This window comes from Lissotriton vulgaris, chromosome 11, assembly GCF_964263255.1.
Source record: "Lissotriton vulgaris chromosome 11, aLisVul1.2, whole genome shotgun sequence".
NCBI lineage: Eukaryota > Metazoa > Chordata > Amphibia > Caudata > Salamandridae > Lissotriton > Lissotriton vulgaris.
In genome coordinates, this window is record NC_141699.1 from 261,105,299 (window position 1) to 261,125,240 (window position 19,942).

At 49.1% G+C, this 19,942-nt stretch overlaps 1 protein-coding gene across 2 annotated transcripts in view; it reads right to left on the minus strand.

Moving 5' to 3' along the window:
- LOC147679626 (SEC14-like protein 2) overlaps positions 1-19,942 on the minus strand; it is a 501,045-nt gene that overhangs the window by 160,903 nt on the left and 320,200 nt on the right. For both annotated transcript variants that reach the window (XM_086943203.1, XM_086943204.1), the window contains one exon: positions 6,266-6,349. In XM_086943203.1, coding sequence (XP_086799329.1) covers positions 6,266-6,349 — 84 coding nt within the window. The remainder of the gene's footprint in view (positions 1-6,265; positions 6,350-19,942) is intronic.

The following is a 19,942-nucleotide window of genomic DNA, read 5'->3' on the forward strand; positions in this document are numbered from 1 at the left end:
TGGACACTTTGCCACTGCTAAACAGTGTCAAAGTGTAGGTGTTCCCTTTATAAAGTAATGGTAATTGGTTGTCCATGATTGATATGTTTGCCTTACTAAGTGAAGTTCCTAGTAAAGTGTACTATGTGTGCCAAGTACTGGTAATGCAAATGCTACTAGTGGGCCTGCAGCACTATTTGTGCCACCCACACAAAGCCTTAAAAAGGGAACTCAGGCCTGTCATTGCAGGGCCTGTGCGCAGTTTGTGAAAATGCCATGTTGTTCTGTCAAGTCACTCACTTGCCAGACCTTACCCTTCCCTTTCTGGGCACCTAAGACACCCCGATGGTAGGTCTAGGGTCCTCCCTGGACAGGGTGTAGTGCATGTGAAAGGTAGGACACGTACTAAGGTGTGTGTCATGTCCTGACAGTGAAATAATCTCCATTTTGCTTTTTCACTGTTGAAAGGCCATCTTACCCATAGGACAGAATGGGAGGGCTGTGTTATATGTTTTCCAGCCTGTCCTCCCAAAGGCTTAAGATGAAAAGGCAAAGTTTAGTATGCCTGAACTCACAATGTAATAACACATCTTTTTATGTAGGTGGTTTTTGCATTGTGTGTTCAGAAGCTACTCTTTTGAAAGTGGCTGCGTTTTTGTGCTCTGACCTTTCTGTGTGTCTCCGCCTGGCTGTGGTTTGACTGTCTGGATTTGAAAGCGATAGGATCTGGGGAATGTCTTGACACAGGGGAGGAGGTGGGACAGCAGCAGGCTGACCTGCATCTGGAGTATAGGGGGAGGAGAAGCCTTAGAGGTGAAAAGTCCTGGGCTGCTGCTATAAAACAATTGTCCCATCTCTTGCTGAGTGATTGGGAATCCCGACCACCACCAATCAAAGGAAGAGAGGTGTCATGGGCAGGGAGGCACCCAGAACTGGTTTGAGCAGGGGGCAGTGCCCCCTGAAGCACAAAGACTTCAAAGCCATTGAGGGGTATAACTAAGAGAACTGAAGCCTCTGAACTTTGGAGAATGGCTTGATCAAGTGTGAACAAGACTGGAGCTACTTCGTGGTCAAGAGGACCTTTGCCAAGGAAGAAACAACTGAAGAGAATGGTCAATAGGACAGCTCTTGCTGCGTGATCTGTGGCTGGCCTGCAGTTTGCTGTTTCAACCAAGGAAAGGCTCAAGGGATTTTGCTGTGTGCTGTGTCCCCCTGCTTGAAGGACTTTGCGGTGTGCTGTGTCCTGAAGTAACTTTCCCCAAGGGCCTGAGGTGAGCTGGCTCCCTGTCCGGAAACACAAGAACACAAACGTTTCCAAAGAAGAATCTCAGAGACGCTGAGTGCGTGTGCTCTGTCTAGCCTGAGATCTTTGTAAGGAGTGCCCTGTGATCGTGGCACCTGGAGTCCTAGTGTGTCTCAGAGATGCTGGGTGCGTGTGCTCTGTCTAGCCTGAGATCCTTGAAGGAGTCGGCTTGTTATCGCGTACACCGGAATCCAAGTGAGCCTCGACGCCGTTGTGTGCGGATGCGTTGTGCACCGTGAGACTTTCGTGAGGATTGGCCTTGTCATCGTGTGCACTGGAACCCAAGTGAGTCTCAACGCCGTTGTGTGCGGGTGTGTTGTGCACCGTGAGACTTTTGGAGGATTTGCCATGTTTTTGTGTGCACCGGAGTAAAGTGAGTCTCAGCGTCGCTGCAGGTGTGATCTTTGTGCAGCCGGAGACTCATGTGTGGAGCGCCCAGGGATCGTGCACTCCGAGTAAAGGAAGATTCAGCGATGTTGTGTGCGTGTGCTTTGTGGCAGCCTGAGATCTTCGTATGTGAAGCGGCCCGGACCAGCAGTCCCGGAGGAGCTGAGTTGCCGGCCCGAGCCACCGTTGCCATTCCACAAAGCTGCTTGGAGGCCCAGCCACTGGACGAGGAGAGGAGAGTGGGTTTGTGCCCCCCAGGCATTGTGTGTCGACTCCTGGTGGCGGGGAGTGGGCTTGGAGGGAGATGCTCTCAGCCTCTATCTCGTGCTGGCAGTGTGAGCCTCTGCTTCGACTCGTAATGAGCCCATGTTGCGAAAAGGAGTGGTGATACCGGGGCTGGAGTGCGAAGCTGCACTTTGGAATTACATCGTACTGTGTTGGGTGCAACTGTGAAAGGCTGACTGAAGGTCAGAAGAGGAGGCGGACAGACCGCCTAAGGCCCGGTAATCAAGACCCGAGTGTACTACGTAGTATTCAATTTCTGAGGGCGGAGTACCTGACTGACATATTACACATTGCAACATTTCTGTATAACAAACTACTTCATTGTCATGTGACGCATTGCCTTGTTCCTGCATAACGAGCTACCTGATTAGCGTATTGCGCATTGCATTAGTCCTGCATAACAAATTACCAGATTAGTATATACGCATTGCCTCAATATTGCAGAATGACACATCTGGTGGTGAGGGTACGCGTTGCATTGTTTTACCTTGCGAAGTGCCTGATTGTTGCGTTACGCGTTGTATTCTTTTCATTGCAGAGTGTCAGATTGCTATGTTACACATTAACGTTTTTTTACATTGCAAAAGTACCTGATTCTAGCATTACGAACTGTATGACATGTAATTAGGAGTACAGGAGAATCTTTAGAAGTGCTCATTGACATTGCCAGAACTTACAAGGGCTGGCTGGCCTAACAACTGGCCAGGAGAAATATTACACAACATCATATGCTGGTTTTATTGTATATCTTTTTACATAAAGTTTATACTCGTTTTATAAAACTTGTGTGGAGTCTATTTGTAGTGTCAGCATTGGACTATTGTGAGCGTAGTTGGGGGCTATCTAAAAAGGTGACTTTCCTTTCCCTGATGTGTGAACGCAGGTCCCTACTTGGCCTAAGGTACCTACCTCAGCCAATCAGGGATCCCGGGTCTAATAATAGGCATTTGCGTATATATAAGAAAAATAGAAGACTTATTTTATTCAATTTTTCTAGGATCCTGCTGGCAGGCTGAAATTCAATGTTCATGAAAGATCCCTTGATGATAAGCCTATACATACACCAGAACCACTGTGTGATTAAGTCCAGAAAATACCCTACTAAAGCACAGAAAACACTAGAAAAGATTACTTCCTGAAAATGTGAGGGCCCAAAAGAGCACTGTGTGTAGCAGAGCAGTATGCAGCAGCAAATGGATCCCAGAGATAGCCTTTAAAATCAAATCTACTACCCAAGCTGACTTCACTGAACACAAAACTGATTATGTTAATGTTTAATAGCACATGCACAACCCAAGAGATCTGTCCTTAATCTACTGAGTCCTGGGCAGAACCTCTTCTGCTGGATGAGCTCCTCTGCCAGTTGCCCATATCATTCCAGAACTCAAAGCCCAGAAGAGAACATTCCATAATTTAACAGACCCAGAACCAATTAATTGGATCACCATAAACAGACGCAGATCCTAATAAAGAGCAACTAAAAACCAAACACACCAAAAACAGATTCAGACCCTATGCAATGTACAATGTAGTGAAATATTCTGTTTACTCCCATTACGATTGGCCACACCCAATACCAAATGGTAGGCATAAGGAAATTTCCCTTTTCACTTAATCAACCCCAAAGTTTTGGCTGATCCTGGTAGTTTTTCAACTCGGAGACTGCACTGAGGCCTGCTAACGAGACCTCAGTGCCAGGGCTCTGACCCTCAAAAGAATAGGTTTGATTGGCTTAAACCCTATTGCATAACTTAACTTACCTATAAGTTCCTAATATATGGTACTACAGGTACCTAGGGCTTGTAAGTTAAAGTGTAGCTCATGGACTGCAGCGCTTATTGTGTGTGACAAAGTAAAATATTTCTCCCAACCTGCCACTGCAGATCAGTAAGCAGTTTTAAAGTGCTAACATGACTTTGATATGTAAACTGACAAAGTCATCCCTAAGGTAGGTCTATCAAACCCTATGACAGGGTCCTGTATATAAAAAAAAGTGGGACATATATTTTCATATGCCCTAACAGTAAAACCCCAAAAGTTTTGTTTTTACTGTTGAAAAAGGTGGTAGCCCCATTGGCAAGTACAGGGTTACATGCTGACTACTCAGCTGTGCTAACTCCTGAATGGGTCTATTAAAGTTGGTTCTTTAAGGTATCAAAAGTACCTTTACATTGAACCGGACTTGATGCCCAAGTCGAATTTGATATGACCTTTTAAGTAATAAGCAACCTTTGAAAGTTGTCACTCTGTTGCACAAGTTTTCCAGTGGCCATTCACAGGTGCTGGCCACAGGAGAACATTCTGCCCGCCTGGGGAGAGGTGTGACTGACTCCCAGAAAAGGAAACAACTGTGGCCTGCCTTTAGGAGAAGTGTTACTTTTCCACAGCAGGAAGCCACACAGGGTGAAAGCCCAAAAGTGAACTTCAAAGGGCAAGTGGCCTTTGAAGGGTAAATGGTGGACACACACAAGCAGGGCTGCTCTTTTGTTGTGGTAGACAGGTTAATATTGGGGACAGAGAGGGGAAATAATTGCCAGTTTTCCCATGGATGTGCAGCCCGCAGGTAGCCTCACCTCTAGGGTGGGCTACCAAGCTCCACACATCGAGAGAAGGATCCTGCTATCTTGGGAGTGGACAGAACATTGCACTTTGAGGTAGCTAGATGGCACACATGGCAAGAAGACATCATCCGATGGTGCCTTGTAGCCCACTGCTAATAGTCACCACATCCCACGTGAGCAAGTTGTGAGCATAAAAGAGGCACCCCTGTGTACTCTAGATCTAGTAAAGAGAGGCTGCACCAAAGAATGAACTGCACCTGCTGCTCCAGGGCTAGCAAAGAAAGGACTGTTCCTGGGGTGCCCTGCTCGGGAAAAAGTCGACCTCTGAGATCCAGACAGAAGAGGTGAACTCCAAGAGTCAGTTGTCGGACTTCTTGTTACAGTTCCAGGGTCACAAAAGCTGAAGGTGCTGCCTTGTCAAAGTTGGTATCAACAATTGCTTGTTCTTTGCTGCGCTCCAAGGCACAGACTTGGAGACTGAATATTGTCACTAAAAATTTTCACCTGAGTCTACTGGACACAGCACAGTCGTCAAAGTGCAGTTGGTTGGTCGCCCAAGACTGACACCAGCCACTGTTAAAGAGAACCCTTGGTTAAGCTGTGACCGGAGACCAGTAGAATTCGTTTTTTTGGTTAGACTTCTTCTGGACTTAGAGGGACATCGAGCTGGTGGCCAAAATCACCACAGCACGTTTGTGGACCAAGATGACCCCAGGAAGCATCCTTGGCATTCTGTATTCCTTGCTTCAGGCCCACTCTATTGATGTCTACGGAGGTTTGCCCATAGGGCCTGAAACTGTACTAAAGACAGCTTTGACTGCAAGGTAACTGTCCTATTAAGCCTACCGGCCCCTTAACTTGCTTCCTACCATAGTTGCTGCCACAAGGGGGCCAGAGTAGCCAAACACAACTTCATCAAAAGTTTTCAAAGAACCACTAACTGCGGTATTTGTTAAATGCTTGTTTGCATTTTCAGAGAAAAGCAGTGATTTAACGATTTGCTAAAAAATCTGTATCTCCCCTACAGTGTATTTTGTTTGTTTTGGTGTCTACAAACTCATAAAAATAAGATCTATTTTTAAAATTGGGGTCCGATTTCTTTTGTGTCGTTTTTCGTTCTTGTTCAATTGTTTTGATACTTCTAAATGCTTTGCACTAGGTTCCTTTGTAAAAGCCTGACTGCTCAAAGCCACAGCTACCCAGGGTTGAGTTGAGGTTTTACAAACGAGCTTGACTGAACCCAAGACAGGGTTGTGAGTTTATTACACAGTGAGATTGCACAACCACACCATATAATGAACTGCATTTCCTCACTGTGCACAATACATACTCCACTCCCTAGCAAAATATTTTTTGGCCACTCCTTAACCCTTCCAAATTGGCTGTTTTCATGCCTTTTCGAATTTCTGGAATGATCACTCACTCCTCACCCTCACATTAACTTGTCTCTGTTACAACTGCCACATACCCATTTTTCAAAAGTATTTGATACATCGAGTACCTAGTTTCAAGAAGCAGCATAGACATTAACACAGAACGTTTATCGTAGCAGGCACTTTGTTTATATGACCTCTGTAAATACAACAATATATACTAGGGTTAGGTAGAATCACCAACATGTGGATAGGGTGTGTGTTCCTATGTATGGCCAGCTTCACTATCTAGAGCTCTCTAACACCATTCTGTGTGATGTCTATGCAGCCTCCATCCATTCCCACTGCTTCAGGAAAGTGGGTTGCAGATCTCTTACCTCCCAATACGATTATTTTCTTGCGGGTGTCCTCGCTCAAAAATGGCTTGACAAGGTTGTATGCGACTGGGAACAACTTTGGGGCTGTAAAACAAGGCAAAGATATTAGATAGCTTGGAAGGTATACCTCACCTGGTTGATGGAATGTGCAGGACAAAGTGAACTCCAAGCACTGATGCTGCCCCACACCAACCTTTGAGGGAGAGAAGGCAGAGGGGAGAGTGTATATGGTTAGCGATCTAGTTTAAATATAAGGGTTACCAGATGTTGTGCACTTGAGCTTTGCTCTCATTCCTTGGAATTTGATGACCATACGTATCTTTCTTAAACACAAAGGAATCTATGGCATGCTGACTAAAGCACTAGAGGAAGAGCTTTTTAGCTGCAGAAGCCATTCCAGCTGGCTCTTGTTCGCTCGGAGCAAAAACCTACTTAAAACATGAACCAAATTTATGGTCAGGCAAAACACTTTGAGCAATAGAGTTAAAATTAGATAATGACAAACAAATTATCAAGAGAAACAAACTATGCAGTGTTTCAAAATTCAAGACAAATACGTACTTCTAGTAAATGAACATCATAACAATTTAACAGGAACTAAACAAAGGTAAGGTGTCCGCATATTAGAAAAATTTAACAGAGAGGGAATGGCTATTATAGAGTTTCTTTAAGGTCTACTGAGGGTGGTTGTGAATGAGGCAAGCTAACAGAGAAGCACTGTGTTCCGCTCTTTCCCAGGATACATATTATACATTGCAAAAGGCAGTCATGAAACTGAGACATATGACTTACAGTGACCTCACAATGTCAAAGCTTTAAGATGTGCCTCTTCCCTCTCAAAAAAATAGGAACAATGTGGCCAATTTTAGGTCGAACCTAGGCAGCGAGCATGTAAGACCTGTTGTTATCTCCTCTATCGGCTTTTGGCATGTCCATGATTTGCCAATTGTCCGTTGTTGTGCCATTTAAACATACAGGGTTTTCATTGGAGCATTGGGTCTGATTCTCCCGCCTTTGCGTGCTCGGGTCACGTCCAGGCGATTTCACTCATTGCTGCCTTGCGTTGGCCATCCAAATACATCAGCGGTTCCTCCTTATCATCCTGATCTGCCTTTTCATTTTCTAGGCTATCAACATTGTGTTAGGCTTTTGGGCCGTTTCATGGAGCAATATTCTGTTCGGCACCTGCAAAGTGGCAATTTCTGTCCGGTAGCTGTTGAGCTGTGCCATAGCTCAAACTCAATTGTTTTTAAAACCTATTGCATTTCTAATGCTTGTTTAACTTTGGCTCAGACGATGATGGAATAGGAAAAAATGCTATGAAAAGTATGCTGCTTAAGACAAACTAACAATGCAGGAAAATCAGGTCCAAGGCATCCAAGGGCTACTAATGCCAAAGGACAAGAAGTCACTGACAATTTATCAGTTCAGCACTGGCGATGTTCAGGGAAGTTTAGAATGGACCAAATATGCTCTTGTTATAAAAGCTTCGTCAAAAGTTACTTTCGCAGCAATGATCAAGGACAGTCACGACAAGGCAGGACACTGGAGAATCAACTACTTCGGCAGTATGTGCATTTACTGTTGTATTCCACTGGGAGCTATGAAGCACACCTGATTCGGACCATGGGATAGCAAGCACCCATGTTTACCAGAAGTACCCTATTAGCGTGATGTATATAAAAGCAGGTCGCAAATAAATGGTGAAAATTGAGTGGCTATGTTTTGGAACCAGCGAGTTATTTTTTAATGTCACTTATGTTCTAATAGGTCACATCGCAAAAAGTCGATTAGAAGAGTGTTGTATAATGACCTGTCTAATAAACGTTAATTTAGCAAGTCACAATTTGGTAGCTGGTAAATGGCTGCGAAAAAAAGAATTGTGGCCTACAAGGGACCTCAGACCCCCATTGTTGCATTTACTTTCCTAAAGCACAAGTTACTTACAAGTTAATTCCCTTCGGTAACAATATATCTGTAAGAAACAGTAGTAGTATTAGATTCCTTACCTTAGAATATCCCTAGGCGTCAGACTGGATCCGGAAAATTTTGCGTAGCAGTACCCCTGCGCGTCGGTAGGCGTCGTCTGCGGCTCCACGTCCGTTGTTCGCGCCGGGATGACGTCATCGGAGTACTTGAACGCCGCCCTCGCGCGCTGACGTCAGTTCTTATACACAGCTTTTCTGCTCCAGAAAACGCAGAGCCATGATAAAAACCAGCACTGGTGCCATAAAACTAGGGCCCTGAAAGGGGATGACCTTAACCCTAGATATCAGTTTGCAGAACGGGGAGGATGGGTGGGGCGGTAAGGAATCTAATTCTAACTACTGTTTCTTACAGATATATCGTTACCGAAGGTAAGTAACTTGTGCATCTGAAAGAAACAGGTTAGTATTTGATTCCTTACCTTAGAATAGATACCCCAGCAATACCAACCCCGGTGGTGGGTCTGCAAACCAATGATCACACCAGAAAGTCCTGGAGAACGGAACGACCGAAAAAGCCATCTCTCTGGACTTGGCTGTCCAGGCAGTAGTGTCTTGCGAACGTGTGCAGCGAGGCCCACGTAGCTGCCTGACAGATGTCCGGCAAGGGGACTCCACGGCCCAGGGCAGTGGTAGCCGCCGTGGTCCGACTGGAATGGGCCCTCAGCCCAACAGGAGGCTCCTTCCTTGCCAAAGAGTAGCAACTCTTGATGCACAAGACGACCCATCGAGAGATGGTTCGTTTGTGCACCGCCCGACTCTTCTTAGCGCCCACGTAACCAACAAAGAGTTGGTCATCCACCCGGAACTGGCGTGTGCGATCCAGATAGTATGAGAGCGCACGTTTTGGGTCCAGACGGTGGAGCCTCTCTTCCTCTTTCGAGGGATGCGGAGGCTGAAAGAAGGTGGTCAAGGTGATGGACTGCCCGATGTAGAAGGCTGTGACTACCTTGGGCAGGAAAGAGGGTTGCGTCTGCAACACAACTTTGTCCAGATGGACAGAAAGGAAAGGAGGTTTAGAAGAAAGAGCCTGGAGCTCACTCACTCTTCTGGCAGAGGTGATGGCAACCAGGAATGCAGTCTTTAGGGTAAGAAGACGAAGGGGACAGTTATGAAGTGGCTTGAAGGGAGCGCACATCAGATAAGTCAAACAAGGTTCAAGTCCCACTGAGGTATCACAAAAGGAACAGGAGGGAACATATGAGTGATGCCCTTCAAAAACCTATTTACAACTGGGGGCTTGAACAAAGAGGGCTGATCGGGGAGCCTTAAGAAGGCGGAAATGGCAAAGAGGTAGCCCTTTAGAGTGCCCAGAGCAGAGCCCTGCTGGGCAAGAGAAAGAAGAAAGAGGAGAACCTCTGAAAGAGGGGCAGAAAGGGGATCCACAGCCTTTGCTGTGCACCATGCCACAAATTTATTCCACCTGCAGGCGTATTCCGATTTTGTGGAGGGACACCTGGCTGCCAGTATCACATTACAGACTTCAGGAGGCAAGTCAAATGGCCTCAACTGCCGCCGCTCAATCTCCACGCATATAAGTGGAGACTGGACAGGTTCAGGTGGAGGACCGTCCCCTGCTGCTGCGACAGAAGGCCCTCCTGAAGAGACAGACGAATCGGGAGATCGACTGACATGCTGAGTAGCTCGGGATACCAGTATCTTTGTGCCCAGTCTGGAGCCACAAGGATGACTTGGGCCCGGTTGCGCCTGATCTTCTTCAGCACTCTGGGCAGAAGTGGTATAGGCGGAAAGGCGTACAACAGACCGCAACTGCACTCACGAAGAAAAGCGTCTCCAAGCAAGTGCCTCCTTGGAAATTCCAACGCGCAGAACTGATGACATTGCGCGTTCTCTTCGGTGGCGAATAGATCTAACCAAGGCTCTCCCTACTGCTGAAAGAGGCCTTGCGCCACGTCCGAGTTCAGACGCCATTCGTGATCCATCATGCACCGATGGCTGAGTTCGTCCGCCCTGGCGTTCAGGGAACCTGCCAGGTGTTGAACCACCAGGGTCACGCCCTGATGTTCCAGCCACTGCCAGAGGCGCAGAGCCTCCTGGCAAAGGGTCCACAACCCCACCCCACCCTGTTTGTTGCAGTACCACATGGCGGTGGTGTTGTCCGTGAACACCTGCACTACACTCCCCCGGACAGAGGGGAGGAATGCCTTCAGTGCAAGCCGGATCGTCCGCAGCTCCAGAAGGTTGATGTGGAGCCGGGACTCCGCCGGAGAACAGAGGCCTTTGATCTCCGCCTCTCCCATGTGGCCCCCCCCAGCCCTGAAGGGACGCGTCCTTCACAACTACGTGCTCTGGTTGGGGTAGGGAGAGGGATCTGCCGCTGACCCAATCGCGGTCCGTGAGCCACCATTGCAATGGTCTTGCAGTGCCCTCCGAAATCAAGACTTGGTCGGACAAGTTGCCTTGATGCTGGGCCCACTGAAACTTCAGGTCACACTGCAGAGCCCGCATCCGCCACCGGGTGTGATGCACAAGAAGGATGCAGGAGGCCATCAGCCCCAGAAGCCGCAGCGTCAACCTGACCGAGACTCGGGATAACGGCTGAAAGATCGGAATCAGAGCCTGAATATCCCGAACTCGCTGTTTGGGAGGATAAACCCGAAATTGCGCCGAGTCTAGAACTGCTCCGATGAAGAGGAGCTTCTGGGAGGGACACAGGTGCGACTACGGCACATTGATGGAGAACCCCAGCAGGTGCAGGAGGTCGGCCATAGTCTGGAGGTGGCTGACGACTGTCTGGGGCGAGCCCGCCTTCAACAACCAGTCGTCTAGGTAGGGGAAGACTGAAACCCCTGACCTGCGCAGATGAGCTGTGACCACCACCATCACTTTCGTGAACACCCGTGGGGCGCTGGTAAGGCCGAAGGGGAGCACGGTAAACTGAAATTGCTCGTTGTCTACTGTGAACCGCAGGTAACGCCGGTGGGCCGGCAGGACGGGGATGTGAAAATATGCGTCCTGCAAGTTCAACGCCACCATCCAGTCTCCAGGGTCCAGGGCAGCTAAGGCCTGAGCGAGAGTCAGCATCTTGAACTTCTCCTTCCGGAGGAAGCCGTTGATGTTCCGCAGGTCCAAGATAGGGCGTAGGCCCCCTTTGCCCTGCTTGGGAACCAGAAAGTAGTGGGAGTAACAACCACACCCTACTTCTGGCCCAGGAACGCGCTCGATGGCCCCCTTGGACAAGAAGGCCGCAACTTCCTCTTGCAGAAGTTTCAAGTGATCCCCCGAAACACGGTGGTTCTGCGGTGGCATGGCTGGAGGGGTCGCCTCGAAGGGGAGGGAGTAGCCCCTTCGGACAATTTGCAGCACCCACCTGTCCGACGTGATGGAGTGCCAGTGGAGGAGGTGATGGGGAACCCTGCCCCCCACTACCGTCAAATGGGCCTGAAAGCTCGGACTAGGAGGGCTTTGAGGCGGATGCTGCGGGGTTGGATGTGGACTGTCCGCGCCATTGTCCCCTGTTACCGCCAGGACGATAACTACGTCCGCCGCCGCGCTGAACGGTAGGCTGCGGCACGTGGCTGGCAGGACGTGTGGGGGCGCCCCTTCCGTGGCCACAAAAGGAGCGCTGGGCAGAAGATTGCTGGCGCGGGGCCGACGGGCCCAAGGACTTGGACGTAGCCCTGGAGTCCTTAAAGCGTTCCAGCACACTATCTGCCTTGCCAAAGAGGTGGCTGCCATCGAACGGCATGTCCATAAGAGTGTTCTGGACATCGGCCGAAAAGTTGGCGGACCTCAGCCAGGCGTGGGGGCGAACCGCCACAGACGTGGAAATCGCTCTTCCTAGGGAGTCTGTGGTATCCAGTCCACATCGTATTGAATACCGCGCTGCGTCTCTTCCCTCCGCGAGGGCTTGAGCGAGTTTCACCCGGGCCCCCTCTGGGCGCTCAGGCAGCGCTTCTGCAACCGTATCCCACAGAGAGTGGGTGTAGTGGCCCAAGAGGCACCGAAGAGGCCCCGAAGCACCCGACGGCGTCGGGCCGAAGCACCCGGCCCGCTTGGGTTCCCAGTTGGGGCCGCTAGGCCCGAAGTCACCGCAGAACCCGACGGAGGAGTGAGCGACCTCATGGCCATGAGGAAGGCCTCGATCTCCTCCGGCGTCCCGTTCTGCCCAGGGTTCGGCGGGTATTAAGCAGGCCGCGACGCCTCCGGCTCCGGCGGAGCCGCGTAGGCGGTGTCACCCAAACCCCGGCCAGGTCGCGCGAGCGTCGGGGGGAGTCAGAAAAGCGATGTCGTCTCTTCGACTTCTTGTGCCTCTTACCTGAGGACTTGGAACCCGACGAGTGGTGTAGACTCGCCGAGCTGTGATGACTCCGGCCCCGCGACAGGTCCCTCGACCTCCTTCCGGATTCGGACCGTGAGCGGCGCGGGGCCGACTGCCGGAGCTCGAGGCGCTTACGGGACCGCTCCTGCCTAGCCTTCGACATCAAGGCCCGGCAGTCTGGGCACAACTTGTCATCGTGGTCGGGCCCCAGGCAATGTAGGCACCGGCGATGGGGGTCGGTAACCGACATCAGTCGGTTGCAGTTGGCACAGGGCTTGAACCCGGGCATCCCTACCGAAACCGATGGAGTCGTAGACTCGAAACGGATCCCAAATGGATCGAAAAAGCTTAGTCAAAAAATTACTAAATGGTACCACTTTGTCCGGACCTGCGCTTGCTGGCGCGGAAAAAAGAAGAACTGACGTCAGCACGCGAGGGAGGCGTCTAAGTACTACGACAACGTCACCCCGGCGCCGACGACGGACACGGAGCCGCAGACGACGCCTACCGACGCGCAGGGGTACTGCTACGCAAAATTTTCCAGATCCCTTCTGACGCCTGGGGATATTCTAAGGTAAGGAATCTAATACTAACCTGTTTCTTTCAGATTGCGAATACATTTTTTTTTTAAAGCAGCCCGTATCCATTGGAGGGGCCCAACAAGTCTTTTAAGAACAACCCGGTCTGGGAGAGCACCCGTGGCAGCTGGTGAACTTCAAAGAGAGTGGGGCATAAAACCAACTACTTAATTTGCCTCAAGGAGGGAGCACACTTGCCGCCCTCCGCCTGAGCAGCTTATAGAGAACAGATACTTACTTAGAATTCTGGGACTTGTAGTCCCAATTTTATAATGGGCTAACTTATAAGACCAAACGTTCAAGAAAATAAGTAAAAAAAACCTGAACTGGATGAGATGCTCATGCTTGGTCCTAGGAAACTTGAGAATTCTGCATTTGGTCACGTCCTTATTGCTGCTTCCAAATGTAATTGGGGAGAGTGTACCACCTGCAGCACCATAAAGACGTAAGGTCCTGCTTTTTTTCTCATGCATATTGTTCCACTCTCCTCCCCAACCCCCACCTTAGTGTCACATCACTCCCAGCCTCAGAGAGGCAATAGAAACCCAGTCCTGCAGCCCCCACTAACATTGCAGCGTGGTACAAAGTCATGGGACACTAAATTGTGCCTACTCCCTAACTGCATCAGGAAGAAAAAGGTGGGAGAATGTCAACCTCGTCTACCTATTCCAGCTGAGCAACAAACTACAGTCTGTAAGGGCGTATGCTGAAAGGAATTAAAGGATTATCTGCTTAAGCCTTGCTTCCCCAGTACTGGCTTTAGTACTGGTGGTGCCTGATGTGACACTTTTTGTGCCCCCTCTCCTGTGACCTCCTGCTGCACAGTTTTCTTCACTGCCACCCTCCAACAGTGCCCCTCTTCTCTCCTTAGGCCCTCTCTCACATGCATTCATTTGTTTTATAGTGCTGCTCATACCATTTGAAGGTGTCAGAGCACTTTACACCACACACTGTATATAGAGACAATGAACCATGTCGCTGTAAATCAGTCTGTAGGAAAAGTTACATTACACAATGAGAGATGGGCAGCATATTTCAAGAGTGTTTGGTATGGAGAAGCACAAATCCAGGATTTGAAATGTCCCACAATTGTATCGGTTAGCTTTGCTAATAGGGAATTTCTACCCAAACTAACCCTTATTAGCCACATTAAACTAATAAAAAACTGGGGAAACACATAGCATTCTAACCGATACCTTTTAGTTTGGATGCAGCTCTTTGACTTATCATGACGGCCGGGAGCCGTCTGAACGTTGCCGCTCCGCCCACGTGCCGTTAATTCCCCGCCTGTGCGGGAGAATTAATCAGTGGGCCGGAACCGGAATGCTTCCACAGGTGCTGCCGCACTACGGGCTCCGGCCAGAGCTTCCGCCCCCTATTTTAAATTCCCTGTTCACTTATGCACAGTGTCCCCACACACATCGCTCATTTTTTACATGTAACTTTTTTTATATCATTTTTAATTTGAGAGTTATTAGGGTATCGGAATACATAGAGGCGAATGTTTAAAAATTGAACATTGATAGCCTAGAACTGTTGAATATGGCTGCTATGAATTAAGTGTATGATCCATACTGTTATATTGGACGAGTACCTGATTATTTTGTTAAATATTGAAAACACATCATATAAAAGAGGGTATAGAGCGCACTTGCGCGGAATTCATGTTTATAAATTCCCCACATGGGAATGCAGATGATGTTTGCCCCGTGCAGTAGATTTTTCCCATGATTTTCTATGGGTTGATTTTAATAATGATGAAATATGATCATGTGTACTGTTTGCCTATCATATATTTGGTATGAGATTGGTCGCACACTTGTGCAGGATCTGGAATTAGGGTAATTTTCAAGGCTGTAGTAGGATTAGCAATAAAATGTAATTGAATGCAGGAAATTCACTTAGACTCTGGCACAAAGATGCACATTATTGCCCCGCAAAGATGATTCTCTTCCAGGGGATCCTCATCAATAGTCATAAGCACTGAATATTCCTGCCCATGTGCGGGACCCCGGAAACAATATAAAAATATATATGTAAAAACACATATATCTCGCTCCCTATCTATGTACGTACATATATTATTTTTCTCACACGAATTCAGCCCCAAAACCAAGGCTAGACTATGTAAACACTTAAGTACAGCAATTAGTAAGGAACAAAAAACACATTAGGTCAAATAGCCTTGCACTTTGTGTTTTAATGAGTAAAACCACTCCTAAATCCTGAAAATTGCTCATAAAAGAAATTGTCAGCCCTAGGCTGCATTGAGAAGCAATAACACAGAAACTGAAAGCATTTTCAGCTAAAAACTGACACCGTGCCTTTAAGGCAGCCATGACCCCAGGCTTCCCATCATGCCTCAGGGGTGACTGTTAGGTCTTTTATTCTTTCCGGCTCCTTCTGTCAGGACCCTGGTCAAACAGCTCCCACCTTTTTTTGACTTTCTGTCAGAAATTCTTGGTGATTTACTTCAATTTTTGTATTCACTCGACGTTTTTTTGCTTTAGAGAGATAGTGCTGCCTTTTTTTAGTTCAAGCCTTCGCTTTTTGACTCCTGCCCTTCCTGTGGGAAGAAAAAGGCTAGGACTTGATACACATCCTGTGTGTATCCTCTGTCTTCCTGACACACATTCTGCAGGAAATTGTGATCACTGCAAGTCCTTGTCAAGGAGAACTCTTAAGGATAGAGAAAGAATTCGAATTTATGGACTTTCTGAGAGAGGTAGGTCTCCAAAGAGAAAGAAAAAGCGGAGGACGCAGCCGACGTCGAGAGATGTCCCGACTTGCTCTCCTTCAGCGTCGGGATCGACGTTGAAGGTTCCACCGACGACGACGACGAGTCAACTCCCCTCGACGGTGAAGACTTCAGCGTCGAGAGTCAAGGTAACTCCGCTGCCGTCAACAGGGCAACGTGCAGCGTCGAGAGAGAGGTCTCCGTTGAAGCAGAGGAGCTCGACGTCGAGACCTCCACCGTCGAAGCTTCAGGTCCAGTCTTTGACGTCGCAGCCTCCGTCGATGCCTAGTCATCGGCATTCGACGTCGAGGCATCCTCCGTCGGTGTCTACTCATCGACGTCGAGGCACCCTCCGTCGGAGCCAGGCCATCGGCGTTCAACGTCAAGGCATCCTCCATCGCCGTCCAGTCATCGACGGTCGACGTCGGGCATCCTCAGTCGGCATCACATCATCGACGCTCGACTTCGAGGAACTCTCCGTCGCCGCCAGGACATCGGGGTTCGACGTCGAGACATCCATTGGAGTCTAGTCGAGGGCATTCAGCGTCGAAACACCCTCTGTCGGCGTCCAGCTATCAACGCTCGACGTCGAGAAGGCCTTGTTCGACGTCGAGACAGGTGTTGTCGAGGCAAGGGTCTCCAGTACAATCCCAGCAGTCTCAGCCAGCAGTGGCGTAGCAGACCAAGACGTCGAGTCGGCCGTCTCCGTCTCCAAGTCATGGGCCTCGATCGCAGAGGTCTCCAAGATCAGCCTCAGCTGCGGAAGGAGTACATGACTCTCCAGTGAGCGTCAGTCGCTCTACCAATTGGAAGAGAACACCAGAACACCGTGGTTCTCAGAGTCACTCGAGATCCCCAGCATCTCCTGTGAGCCTGTCTTCATCCCCCTCAGGCTTCTCTCCTGTTCCTCGAGGTGGATCACCAATGTAGTCATTTATTCATCCGACAGCGAGGGATCGAGGCGTTCTCCTGTACATCCCCCGCATGGACAACAGGATATAACACCTCCTGCACGCTCCCCAGTGAGGGACACTGCGCCGAAGTCGCCCAGGCTGTCTCCAAGATGGTATAGGCCACTACACCACTGGGCCACAGACAAGGAGACGGCGTCTAGGATGCAAGAGCCTATCTTCAGGCCTTGAGAATGGTCACGCTCTCTGTTGAGGCCCAGAGAAAGATCACGCTCCCCGGTGCGGCACAGAGAAAGGTCACATTCTAGGGTGCGGTCAACCAGGCGAAGAACAAGATCTAGGAGCAGAAGGAGAGAACAAAGTACTCCATCTTCTTCTCCTACACGCTCTCATAGAGACTACTCGCCTGCTTTGACGGACTCTCCACCAGGAAGGAATTCTCCAATTGATGATATCTTCACGTTTCAGGACATACTGGGTAGGGGGCTCTGAAACTGGGAGTGCCCTTAACAACTCCACAGATCAAGACCTCAGTGATCTTTGAAACCCTGCATCACAGGTCTGTACCCAAACCTCTGTTGCCTTTGGTACCTGGGATTATAGAGCCGGTGATGGAGGTGTTTCTCACTCCAGCAACGGTAAAAGCTGCTCCGGCGAGGATCATCAAGAAGTACCGATCGCCAGAGGAGGACCCTCTTGTTTCTCAGAGCTGATCCGCCTCCAGACTCAGTAATAATCGCAGCGGCGAAAAAGTCCAGTGCGGTCTCCTCCTCCTCCACGGTACCTCCAGACAAGGAGAGCAAGACACAAGATTCGTGGGGGAGACGAGTCTGTAGTACTTCATCTTACTTTCTCAAGGTGTCCAACGCGGAAGCCCTTTTGGGGCGTTATGACAGATCCCTGTGGGATTCACTACAGCGTTTTGTGGAAAAACTCCCTCAAGAAGACCGTAAGGACTTTGAGGAGATTCTCTTGGAAGGCAGCCAAGTCTCAAATCAAGTCATTAGTGCCGCAGCGGATGGAGCTACCCTCGCAGCTCATGGCTATGCCCATGGAATATCAGCAAGGAGATCATCCTGGTTGCGCCTAACGGCTTTGAAACCAGAAGCTCAGGCGAGGATCTTGAACTTACCCTTTTCCGGGACTTCATTGTTTGGGGCAAGTACGGATGATGAAATGCAATGTATGAAGGCAGAGTTGGACACTCAAGGCGGTAGTGCTTGAGAAAAAGAAGGAGTTCAAAAAGAAATATCGCTCCTACAACAAGGGCTCTTCAAAACAGCGGGTTCAAACCCCGCACTGGCAGAAGAGTCAAGACCAGCAGGGACAGCAAAAGTTCCAGTACAGAGGCAAGCGTAATCCCAGAGGAGGAGGGAATCAACGGCAGGGCAACAATTCCAACAAAGCCCAGTCTAAATAATGAGGCCTTCCTTCCCCCAGCGCCGTGGACCGCTCCAGTGGGGGGAAGCATCGCAGGGCATTTAACAGAGTGGCAAAGCATCACAAAACATTGATGGGTGTTGACTACACTTCAGAATGGATGCTGTCTTCGTTTCAGTCCCCCGCCTCCATCTGTTCCCCCGATGCCAACGTCGAGTCACCATCTACACCTTCTGGAAAATGAAATAACTACTCTCCTCGAGAAGGTAGCCATTGAGAGAGTTCCAGTGGCTCAAAGGGGAAAAGGAGTGTACTCCCGATATTTTCTGGTCAGAAAAAAGGGCCAAAAGGCGGAATACAGACCCATTCTGGACTGGAGAACACTCAACCTGCATGTCAAAAAAGAAAGATTTCGCATGTTGGCGCTTCACCAAATATATCCACATCTCAGGAAGGGAGATTGGATGTGTTCGCTGGACCTGCAAGATGCCTACTTTCATGTCCCGATCCACCCCAGTACCAGAAGATTTCTTCAATTCCGGGTGGGGGCCTCCCACTACCAGTTCAGGGTCCTGCCGTTTGGGTTGAAGTCGGCTCCCCAGGTGTTCACTAAGTGCGTGGCAGTGGTAGCATCTACTTTACGCCGCAGGGGGGTCTTCGTATACCCATACCTAGACGATTGGCTGTTGAAAAGTCCTTCCCCAGACAGTGTAAGAAGTCAATTCCAGACTTGCATCGAGCTCTGCCAGCGACTGGAGCTACTGAGGAAACAGAAATTTTATGTGGTCAGTGTGTCCCCCCACTCGCACCCTATCAACGAGCCTATGCCCCATGTATGTCCATGTTATCATGTAATTCCCTTCCCGTGCCTGTCATAACAATGCCCCTGCATTTCCGTCTAATGTTAGCATGTCAGTTATTAAGCCTTCCATGAATGAAACGTTAATTCTGCACTGAGGCCTGAGTTGCCAATGCATCTACATGGTACACGTTTAAATATCGAGAAGCGCACGTTTTGTGGCCCGGCCGCGCCAGGCCCTGAATTCAGGCTCCGAGCCTCTTCTGTCTCTGAAAGTTGCAGTTTAGGTATGCATCCCTGACCTCTCCCTCACTCCCAGCCCAGCCGAGAGGTGCCCGGCCTGGCCTGCCTGCCAAGACGGTATTTTGCCTACAGTTATCTGTTCAGCCTCCGCAAAAACACATTCCAGTCTAGTGAAATAGGTAAACATTTTCCGCCTGCAGAGCATAGGGCCTAGCCTTCCTGTCTCCATGCAAGTGATTTACTGAACCCGTTGCCATAGTAGGCCCATGGTCCCCATACAATGCACAAAGAAATATATGCACACACTAGCTTTTAGTGATGAACAGCCTTTACTCGAGAGACCTTTACTTCAGACAATACATCCTCCAAACACAAGATATCAGATATGCCAAAGGTGCAGGTCGTTCTGACATCCCAGACTCCAGACTCCTCTACTAGTGCTAAAATCAACCCCCCAGCTCTCCCCAGTTACACGTCAATTTCACGTCATGATCAGTTGCGCGCACATGCAGGGTAAAGGTTTCTGCTGACCCTGCAGACCTTCTCTATGCATCCACCCACCTATGACACTCCTATGACTCATCAAGTGAACACCCACGTGTACGCCTTTTTACACGCCTTCTTTTACGCCCATGTGTTCTTATCTCTCTCTTTTCACTTGCTCCGCCTGGAGTGTTCCGCCTACTGTATTCATTGAAATTGTATGGTTTTACTATATATAATGTGTGATGTTAATAAAACGTTAGATATCCCTTCCTGAAC